Source organism: Monodon monoceros, unplaced genomic scaffold (assembly GCF_005190385.1).
Source record: "Monodon monoceros isolate NGI ecotype Baffin Bay Population unplaced genomic scaffold, NGI_Narwhal_1 Super_Scaffold_3, whole genome shotgun sequence".
NCBI lineage: Eukaryota > Metazoa > Chordata > Mammalia > Artiodactyla > Monodontidae > Monodon > Monodon monoceros.
In genome coordinates, this window is record NW_021703780.1 from 66434315 (window position 1) to 66444906 (window position 10592).

General features: G+C 58.4%; 1 protein-coding gene across 3 annotated transcripts; it reads left to right on the top strand.

Annotated features, from left to right (window-relative positions):
* Positions 1-1832: 1832 nt before the first annotated feature.
* On the top strand, positions 1833-7758 carry GLYCTK (glycerate kinase). 3 transcript variants are annotated; one of them, XM_029244317.1, is made up of 5 exons: positions 1833-2059; positions 2544-2959; positions 3191-3342; positions 3944-4119; positions 4382-5624. In XM_029244317.1, the coding sequence occupies exons 2-5, from the start codon at positions 2583-2585 to the stop codon at positions 5246-5248; spliced, it is 1572 nt and encodes a 523-aa protein (XP_029100150.1). In that variant the 5' UTR covers positions 1833-2059; positions 2544-2582; the 3' UTR covers positions 5249-5624. The 3 variants fall into 3 exon arrangements, with proteins under 3 accessions (XP_029100150.1, XP_029100151.1, XP_029100152.1); XM_029244318.1 differs by lacking the exon at positions 1833-2059 and having other exon boundaries at positions 2284-2959; positions 4382-4898; positions 5168-7758; XM_029244319.1 differs by lacking the exons at positions 1833-2059; positions 3944-4119 and having other exon boundaries at positions 2284-2959.
* Positions 7759-10592: the final 2834 nt, after the last annotated feature.

The window sequence follows — 10592 nt, forward strand, 5'->3', positions numbered from 1 at the left end:
CCAGACCTCTTGGCGGTCAGGTCAGGGTCAACGCCCTAGTCGCCGTCCTGGCTCCCGTTGCCACCCGCCCCCGCTCCCACAGGCCTCCCGCCACAGGCGCCCCACCCACCCCATAATTCCGGATTCCGCTCCGCCCCCTCAAAGCAGTTCCGGTTCTCGAGGCTGGAAGACGCGGCCCTGAACGGTGTTGCGGTAAGACCGCGCAGCGAGGGCCCGCAAAACCACTGGGCCCAGTAACAGCGGGCCCAGGCGTCAGCGGGCCCTTATTTCTCGGACATTACACCGGACGTTACGCGCCCGCCATTTACCTCACGAAAGCTAGAGGTTCCGGCTTGAGGGTGACGCCATTTCCGGGGCTGGGCGAGCAGGCGAAGGCCGGAAAGGACTCCAGCCTCGCTTTGTGGCTGGGAGGAGTCAAGGAGGGCCCGCTCGGTATTTCCGGGTTTCTTGCTGGAGGGACCGGGAGTTTAGGAGAGGCGGTGTCACGAGTAGACTTGCTGGATTTGGCAAAAAAAAAAAAAAAAAATGCAGGGCGTCCAGTTAAACTTGAATTTTTAGATAGACAACAAATAATTTTTTAGTATAGGTATGCCCCAAATATTGTACGGAACGTATTTACATTAAAAAAATTCCTAATTTATCTGAAATTCAAATTTAACTGGACGTCCGGTATCTTATCTGGCTACCTTACTCTTGGGCGCCCCCTGCCCTGGGCTCTAATATCCAGTGGCAAAGCTGGTATCCTCTAGGCCTGTATCCATCAGGGAAACAGGTAACAAATTTCGCCCAGACTGTCAGAATCAGCTATCGCTACCTATGCCGCTTTTAGCGCCAATCCTAATGGGCCAGCCTCACGAGACCCCGGCAACAGCTGGGCCCATTTTGAGTCCCCATGGCAGCGCCCCCTGTGTTCCCTTTCACGGCTGGAGTCAGGCGCGGTTTGTCTTCTCTTGTGGGAAAGCTGAGCTCCATGTAGGCTAAGTGGCCAGAGGCTAGAAGTTGCCAGGTTTTTTGAGTATGGGATAAAGTGATGTTTGGAGTCCAGATTTTCAGTGTTAACAGTGGACAGCTTCAGAGAGCCCAGGGATGTCAAGGGGAGAGCATTAGTCTCATCTCACCTCTCGTTTTGCTCATGAGACCCAGTGAGAGAAATGGAGTTGTCCCTGTGGTAGAGCTGGAGCCTGATTCCCAGCCTCCTTCCCCTGCTCTGTCCACACTTGCTGCTGCAGTCAGCTGGCAGCATTTATGGTGGGCATTTATTAAAGTAATGCCTTTTTACAGATGAGCTCTTGGGGGCTTTATTGTCCCTAAACTCCGCTACAGCCTCTTGACCTTCACCTTAAAGCTTTTTTAGCCTTTACTGTGCCCAGTAGGGAAAATGACTATTTGGCCTCAGCTGGGGAAGCCTGCCCTTTGCCTACTCTAGCCATGCTGCTCTCACCCCTGTGGGTGGTGTGAGCCAAGACTTGTTATGCAGAGCCAAAGGCATGTTCTTGGCATGGGTGGGTCTGACCGTGTAGGTGGAAGGGCATCCTTTTCTGTCTTGCAGATTGGGCCCAATGGTATGTGGGGTCATGTGGCGTCTAAGGACTTCTTCAGGGTTCTACTATAGGCCAGGCTTTGCTGCCACTTCTGATTTGAACCTGAACCTGTTGCTGGACTCACCCTGAGTGCTGGGATTCTTTGGGCTGTGTGCCCCGAGGATGTGCCTGGACCTGCCTGTCGGTGTCCCAGCAAACCTACAGCCTCCCTACACAGACCTAGCCTTTCCAGGCTCCTCAGCCCAGACCCATGAGCTAATGAAATAGAGCAGGCTGTGTGCTCTAGAGCCCGCGAGCCACAACTACTGAAGCCTGCGTGCCTAGAGACCATGCTCCGCAACAAGGGAAGCCACTGCAATGAGAAGCCCGCGCACTGCAACAAAGAGTAGCCCCTGCTCGCCGCAACAAAGACCATGTGGTCGCCGCAACAAAGACCATGCGCAGCAACAAAGACAGCCAAAAATAAATTAATTAATTAAAAAAAGAGAGAGGGCAGGCTGGAGGTCACTGGGCTCAAGGTCAGTTGGTGGGACAGCCAGCAGCTTTGTAGCAACAGAAGTGGTAAAGAGGCAAGGAAGGAGTGCCAGAAAGGGGAGTTGCCCGGGCAAGGCTCAGAAGTGCAGGGGGTGGAAAAGGGGTGGGGTGGGAGCCCACTGATAGTAATTTCTTCTTCTGTGAATGATTAGCTCTCAGCTGAAGTGGGTGATCTAGGAGGAGGGCTCAGCTAACAGGACCTCTGGACTCTGGGCAGAGTGTCCAGAGGGCTGGCATGTGGCCTGTGGAAGAGGAGGACATGGTTGGGTGGCAGGCCTGGGCTCAGAAGACTGGACTGGAGTGAGATCAGGCAGCTGTGGGCCTTAGGAAATCTCCTTGGACTGGCAGATGGCCTATTCTTGCAGCAGCAGCTGTGGGGTCCACTGGCCCTGAGCCCTCAGAGCCGTGGCTGTGGGGAGCCTCCTGTCTGGCCTTGCAACGGTCTAACTAGTGCTTTCTTCCCCCTAGGCAGCCATGGATGCCAGGTGGTGCTGAGAGCAGTGGGGCATGGCTGCAGCCCTGCAGGTCCTGCGTCACTTGGCCCGAGCCCCCTTGAGACCACTCCTCTGGGGGTGCCCATTGGCCCGGCTGGCCAGTAGCATGGCCCTGGCAGAGCAGGCACAGCAGCTGTTTGAGAGCACTGTGGGTGCCGTGCTGCCGGGCCCCATGCTGCAGCGGGCACTGTCTTTGGACCCTGACAGTGGGCAGCTGAAGGTGAGGGACCGGAGCTTTCAGCTGCAGCAAAACCTCTACCTGGTGGGCTTTGGCAAGGCTGTCCTGGGCATGGCAACTGCAGCTGAGGAGCTCTTGGGCCAGCATCTTGTGCAGGGCGTGATCAGCGTTCCCAAGGGGATCCGTGCTGCCATGGAGAGTGCTGGCAAGCAGTAAGGAGCCTTGGGGGGCTGCTCCTATGTGGAGGGGAACCTGGGTCCAGACTCAGGCTGGATCGGGGCTTCCTTCCTTCACCAGCTTCCATTTTCTTCTGGGACTGGCCTGGCTCCAGGGTGGGTGTCAGTGGGTGTCCTTTTTAATGTCCCCTTCACCTGTACATCTGGGAAATCAGGTGGGAAGAGGAGCCCACCCCATATCTTGCTCTCCGTTCTCTCTCCCCTGAGGGAGATGCTGTTGAAGCCACACAGCCGTGTCCAGGTATTCGAGGGCGCGGAGAACAACCTGCCGGACCGAGATGCCCTGCGGGCTGCTCTGGCCATCCGGCAGCTGGCTGAAGGCCTCACAGCTGATGACCTGCTGCTTGTGCTCATCTCAGGTGTGGGTGCCAGATTGGCTCAGGACAGTGTGTTGATGGGGGGTGGGCGTTTCCAAATATCAGGCCTGCAAGAAGCTGTTGGTCTGAGCTCTCAAGGTCACAGGACAAGGGAGCAGTAAAGAGCCTGGATGGCTTAGTCCTTGGTGGCCTCCTGTGAGCTGTGGGGTCCTCCCCTTGACTGACCTTGTTGGATAACCGTGAGAGGGCACCCAGGGAGCACCTCACTCAGTCCTTGCCAGGAAAATGTCTCTGTTGCTGCTGTCTGTACCATTGTCACCTGGGGCTAGAACCCTGGTTTCCAGCTCTCTCAGAGTCTCCACCCTCGTTCTCCGCTGTCTCCTCTAGGTCTGCTTCCTTTTCCAAGCTGTTAAGGAATAGTTCTTCCAGTGTCTGCTGGGACCTGGGCTACCCCAAAGCAGGGTTCAACCTGGGTGTGGTGACTGTGCACACATTCACTGTATGTCCACACGGGGGCACCCTAGCCCCTCTTTCTAGCCTCCTCTTTTCTAGCCTAATATGAGCACTGACTGCCTGCTCCCCCGGGTAGGGAAGTCCCTTTGTCATCCATCCCCTCTGCCCAGCGTCTTCATTGTCTCTGCAGGTGGGGGCTCGGCCCTGCTGCCCGCCCCCATTCCACCTGTCACACTGGAGGAGAAGCAGACACTCACCAAGCTGCTGGCGGCCCGTGGAGCCACCATCCAGGAGCTGAACACCATCCGGAAGGCCCTGTCCCAGCTCAAGGGTGGGGGGCTGGCTCAGGCCGCCTACCCTGCCCAGGTGCGTGGGTCTCTTCTTCCCCAGGCAGCTCTGGGCTGGTGGAGCCAGGCCCACGTGTGCCAGGGAGATGAAGGGCAGAGGCCTGGTACAGGAGTCCACAGGGCTAGGTGTTTTGCACACCCACTTGAGAGGGGTTAGAAGTGGGTGAGGAAGTGCACTGGGTGGTGTGAGGACGTGTGGATAGGTGGAGGCAGTTTGATCTCATGGGCCCTGGGGCAAGGATCAGGTGGGACTGAGCCTTGCCTCTGCGACCCCTCCCCAGGTGGTGAGCCTGATTCTGTCAGACGTGGTGGGGGACCCTGTGGAGGTGATTGCCAGCGGCCCCACCGTGGCCAGCATCCACAGTGTGCAAGATTGCCTGCACATCCTCAATCGCTATGGCCTTCGTGCTGCCCTGCCACGTTCTGTGAAGACTGTGCTGGCTCGGGCTGACTCTGACCCCCATGGGCCACACACCTGTGGTCATGTCCTCAATGTGATCATTGGCTCCAATGCACTGGCACTGGCTGAGGCTCAGAAGCAGGCCGAGGCGCTGGGATACAGGGCTGTGGTGCTGAGCACAGCTATGCAGGGAGATGTGAAAAGTGTAGCCCAGTTCTATGCACTGCTGGCCCGAGTGGCTGGAACCCGCCTCACCATGCCTGGGGCTGGAGCCTCTGTGGAGGAGGATGAACAACTCTATGAACTGGCGGCTGAGCTCCAGCTCCCAGACCTGCAGCTGAAGGAGGCTCTGGAGGCCATGGTGGGCACTCGGGGCCCGGTCTGCTTGCTGGCTGGTGGTGAGCCCACAGTGCAGTTGCAGGGCTCAGGCAAGGGTGGCCGGAACCAGGAACTGGCCCTGCGTGTTGGAGCAGAGCTGGGACGGTGGCCGTTGGGGCCTATTGATGTGCTGTTTTTGAGCGGTGGCACTGATGGGCAGGATGGGCCCACAGAGGCAGCCGGGGCCTGGGTCAGGCCTGAGCTTACCAGCCAGGCCGCCGCCCAGGGTCTGGACGTGGCCGCCTTCCTAGCCCACAATGACTCACATACCTTCTTCTGTCGCTTCCAGGGTGGGGCACACCTGCTGCACACGGGGCTGACTGGCACCAATGTCATGGATGCCCACCTCCTGTTCCTGCAGCCGCGGTGATATTGTAGGTCGTGTTTTGGGAACCTAGAGGAGGCCTGCAGGGCAGCGTCCTGGAGCAGACCAGGTTTGGTCCCCAGGGCCTCCCCAGGCTTTAGGGCCTCTCCTCTCCTTGGCCCTAGCTACATGGTTGTCCCTCACACCTCCCAACCAGGGCCTCTGCTTTGTGTCCAACTCCTCAACCAGACAGGCAGATGGGGGTTCTCTTCCACCCCTACTTTTTCAGCCGTGGCAGCAGGTACCCCTGAGGACCAGGACGAGCCCCTAGGCCAATTTGCTGCTCCCATTGTTTTCCCCCAGGCAGCCCCTCTGCTCAGCTCCTGAGCCTGTTTCTTCTGTGGGGTGAAACAGGAAGGACTGAAAATAAAAAGGACCACACTATGGGTTCTCAGTGCTTCTTCCCTCACAGCAAAGGTTAGCGGGGAGCTGCCGGGAAGGGGAATGGTGTTGGGCAGCAGCTCCTGTGCCAGGGCCCTGCAGGAGTTCTCCGTACCCATCTCTGCAGGGCACTTGCTTCACTTAAACAGGAGCTTGGGAGGGTTGAGCGTGGCTCCCAACATGCTTGATGTGGGTGAGCAGAGACCCCAGGGAGGACAGGCCTAAGAACTTTAGTCTGTGAGGTCTGGGAGGGACTGGCCACCCATCCAACTGTCACTCTCCCCTGTGGCATCCCTGCTGAGGTCTCTCCACCCTGTTATGGAGTGCCTCTCTGGGCACATGCTTACTGCCTGCCGCCAAGGACTTTCTTCTGTCTTTGGACAGCCCTTAGCCAGACTGTACTTTCTTTGGTTGATAAACCCCTATTTATCCAGGGGTTACCCTCAGCCACACAGGACACTGGGTGTTGTTTCCTTGTGCCAGACCCATTTTCCCAGGCTGAACCACTCCCTGCCCTCAGAGCCTTTAGCTGTTTCTCTGGGAACACAGTCCAGTTCCTGGTGCCAGCCTGCAGTGGGGGTCTCCAGTGCTGGGATGGTGGGTCAGAGCAGTGGTGGGGTCCAGCAGCCCCTCTCCCCTTCTCCTGTTATGGCTGCCTGGGAAGAGGCCAGTGGGGAGGGGAGCAACAGAGGAAGGGCTTCCTTAGCCAGGCTAGCAGACTGCCCTGGGAGAGGGTGGGGCCGCTGTCCTGGCTCTCCTTGGGCCCCCTTGTTCAGTGTTCGAGCCCTCCGCTGGCTGCCCCCGCCGTGCGCCACGGCTCCAATCCCTATATGAGTGAGCAGTAGAATCACATAGGAATAAAAAGCCATAGAGAACAGCGAGGCCTGGGGCTGTTCCTGCTGGCCTCCTCCTCCATCCCAGCCGTGCCCTCCTCTCTGAGGGTGTGAGGGGCTCTGGGCCAGGGCTGGTGTGCCCTGCTCCTGGGAAGAGCCTCCCTTCTCTACTTGGGCTCCAGATGGTGCAGCTTGCAGGTGGTTCCTGGTGGGCTGGGGATGGGGAGGGAGGTGAGCAGGTGAGCCGGGTGCTGGGGTCCAGGGAGATTTAGGGGAGAGGGGAATTCATACCCCTCTGTGATGCAGGGGCTCCATTTCCTTCTGTCCTGGTGGGAGGTTTCTTCCGGCAGGGGTGGGGATGTCATAGTCTTAGGGGCTAGTGTCCCTGCATGGCTGTGCCTGTGCCCCGGTGCTCCTCTGGCACCCTCTAGATATGCCCTGTTCCTGCTTCAGTCCTTGCCCTCCGGGGCATGAGGATTAGCACTGGGTGTCAAGTTCCCAGCAACAGCAGGATAAGAGGGTTGGGGCTGTGGCAGAGGGCCTGTCTGCCATGTCCCCAGCATGTGCATGCGTATGTGTGGTGGCATGTGAGCGTGCAGGTGTTGGTGTTGGCATCGCAGGAGGGGGAGCGCATCTGTGTGTGTACACGGAGATCCTCAGCACGGGCTGTGCTGTGCTGCTTCCTGTGCGCATAGCTGCTTACACACCTGCTGAGGGGTGAGGGAGTGGGGTCTTGCCAGAGTCTCCCCCTGCCACCTTGGCCCCTGCCCTGGGCCTGTGTTTGTGGGGGCTGGAGGCCAGAGGCTGGATTGGGCCTAACCCATTAGATTTGCCCATTTGGTAACCCCAAGATGAGAACGGATATATTTGGCTGCAATCTAGATGAAAATATGAGATAAAGCCTACATGGTGAATGTTCTGTAGGACTTATTATTTGCTCCATAAATGTCAATTATGTGTCACAATAACTGCTCCCGTCCTGTGGCTCTTGGCTTCCGTCTGTCCCCACTTGGGTTCCTGCTGCCCTCGTTCCCACCTCATCTCCATCCCCGGCAGCTTTCCCTGGCTGCTGCCTTCACAGGCCCTTCCATTCTCTGCACTTGACATGAACTGAGAGCAGCTGGGCAATGGGCCTGGCCAGCCTTTAGGTGTCTGCCAATCCAAATCCATTTGTTTTATAGCTGGTGAAACAGAGAGGGAAGGTGGCTTGTCTGGGGCTGCATAGCAAGTCTGCCACAGAACCAGAATGAGAGCCTGGTTGGGACCTGCTTGACTATCCTCTTCCTACCCTCTGGGGCTTAGAGACCCTAGGGCCTGTCAAGGGCTCAGCCAGAGCCAGAGATCCACTCCTGCTTCCCTGCTGCCCTGCCAAGGGCTTGGGGATGGTGACGTGACCATGGCTGGTCTCTTTAGGGGTCCTTAGAACAGATTTGTCAGTCCCTCTTGGCTTAGATTTCACAGCTCCATTGTGTGTGTGATTTGGCAAAAAGCCACGTGTGGTGGGTTTCCACACAAAGGTGTGTGCCTGCATCTGTGTGCACATCTGTGTGTGTGCTCTGAGACGTGTCGGCGTGTGTGTCCAGTTCAACCCACGGTCACTGAGTGGGCCTCAGAGCCATGCTCTGAGTGGGGTGGGGGACACACACAGTTTGGTGTGGTTAGAATGTTGGGGAGACGGTGATGCAAGAAACGCAAGGAGGCCATAAAGGCTGGCAGAGGCCAATTGGCAAAAGGTCTCGTGTGCCTGGCTGAAGGGGTTGCACTTCACACTGACAGTGGTGGCAGGCCCCACAAGGAGTTTTTGGCAAGGAGTGATGCCAGGAGGCTGTCTTAGGACTTTGATGCTGAGGCCATCCTTACCATGGGGGTGGGGGGTGGGTGGAAGAGGTGCGGCATGTAGGAGAGAGGTGCATCCCCAGGCCCGGCAACCCCCTCCCACCTCCTCCCTGCCCACTCCTCTGCAGCCTCATTCCGGCAGCCTTCAGCCAGGCCAGGCATCCCTTTGGATGCCCACTTTGGAACCAAGGTTGGAAGCCGTGGCTCAAACACCCCTGGGAGTAACCTAGCCCCTCTGTTGCTGGGAATGCCTTCAGGGCACGAGGATTTGTGGGGCAGAAAGCCTGGGCAGCGAGTGGACTTTGGTGAGCATAGGCACCCCACCGCATGTAGGGTCTCACCAAGGTGGCAGTTAAAAGACCTGGAAGGAGCACTGGAGTGGGAGTCGGGTCCTAGGTCCTTATCTTGGCCGTGCCAGCCTCCTTTCTCCAGGCCTTGGTTTCCCCCTCTGTTTAATGGGACAACATCCTTATCTTGCTTACCTCTCTGGGGAGGTGTCGGCAGCAGATGGATGTAGGTAGGAAAGCTCTGTGGAAGGGGGTCAGGGACAGAGGGAGAGAAGGGAGAGGTATTGGCCTCTTCCAAGGAGAAGCTCAGGGAGTTCTTGTCTCAGGGAGGCCCCTTCTTCCAGGCAGGGTCGGGGTTGAGCTGGCGACGTCTTGGTGCTCACTGACTGAGGCCGAGTGAGTGACTACTGCCCTCTGGCACTGGACTGGCACTGGCAGGGTGTGGTATTTGAGTCTTTAGTGGCTGCTGGGGTGCACAGTGCCATGTGAGATCACAGAGCCGGGGGGGTGGGATCAGCTGGAGCTAGAGTAAGCTGACTCAGCCTTCGAGAGAGAGCCCTTCAGGGTTTAGAAAAACAGGTGGGGCAGCCTGATCCCTCTGGGTCTGGATCACGTGTGAGGGACCTGATGAGGCCCAGGCTGCGTGGGGGAGAACTGGCTTGACCCCAGGCCAGGAGTCCCTAGCTGGGTGAGAGGAATCCGGTGTGCTAGGGGAGGACAGGGGTTGAGTAGGGGCGGGGGGAACACTGACACGCCCTGAGTGGTGGGGAAGCCAGTGGCCTAGGTGGGCTGTCGCTTGAGAGATAGGGCCACAGAGCTGGGGTGAGCTCTGCCCAGGCTGGGAGGGTTGGCCTTTCTCCCTGAGACAGGGATGTCTGACGGTCAACCCCTCCCTAGGCAACCTGAAGGCCAGTCGTGAAGCTTTGCTGTCCTGCTTCCCTGGCTCGGGCTGCCCTGTTCTGGAGAGGCTGTGTGGGGTGGGCTCGGGGCCCCCGGGTCTGATGCCCCCTCTCTCTACAGGTTGCTCCGTCTGGGAGGGGCTGTTGCCAGCTCAGATATGGAGGCTCTGTCCAGGGAGAGTTTGCCCCCAGAAACAAGTGCCCCATCTACCCAGTCCTAGTGGGAAAAATGCCCCTCACAGCTCTGCCTCATGGGATCACTACCCACCATGATCTTGTCCACAGCTGCCTCCTGGGCGTTTAAGGAGCTGTAGGATCTGGCCCTGCCCTAGCCAGATAGCCAGGGTCTGGCCCCCAAGATGCACCCCAGTGGGAATCCCCCCACCCTTTCCCTCATACTCCTGGCCTTTCCTGCCCCTCCTCTGGCAGCCTGCAGAGCCTCCCTGCTCGCCTCTTTGGGGAAGTGTGAGAGGCACCCTCTGTCCTCATCCAGTGCTGTCTCTCTATCCCCAGCTCCAGCTGAGAAGGGGGTGGGGCCCATGGCACTGGCTCCTGCCCCTTCCATCCACTCCCACCCACCTAGTCAGCGTCAGGGTCTCTGGATCACTGTGTAGCCCTGGGTCATGTCCAGTACTCACACTTAAGCCTTTACTCAAGAGCCAGGGCTCCGTTTCCACCTGTTCTCTCCCAGCTGCCCACCACCCCCATCAAGGCATTCCTCCCTGTCCTGTTCCGTTCACCCCAGGAAGCTGACCGCAGGAACATGTGAGCTTGGACCTGAATCCCTACTGATTGCAACTCTGGGTAAAGCTGTCCTGGGGACCCCATCTTGGGGGAGCTGGTCAGAGACCCATAGGGCAGGGAGAAGCACCCCTCCTCCATGTGGCTCTCTGGGTCTGGTGGTCAGTAGCTTGGGGTGAAAGCAGCCAGCCTGTAGCATGGGGCAGAGCTCTCCTTCGCTCACACCCCCCACCTGGGCAATGGGAGTGGTCCAGCACATACCTGACCAGCAACCACAGCCCCCCAGGAATGGACACTTGTAGGGGTCACAGCCCCACGGACAGCTCCGCTGCTGCCACCCAGCAACCTCGCAGCCGCAGCCCAGCCAGAGGCA

Bases quoted from the DNA above. Each gene is read 5' to 3' on its own strand.
- GLYCTK (XM_029244317.1), top strand. From the start codon at position 2,583: ATGGCTGCAGCCCTGCAGGTCCTGCGTCACTTGGCCCGAGCCCCCTTG. The intron at 2,960-3,190 runs GTAAGGAGCCTT...CTCTCCCCTGAG, and splicing joins ATGGAGAGTGCTGGCAAGCA to GGAGATGCTGTTGAAGCCAC. The intron at 3,343-3,943 runs GTGTGGGTGCCA...TTGTCTCTGCAG, and splicing joins GCTGCTTGTGCTCATCTCAG to GTGGGGGCTCGGCCCTGCTG.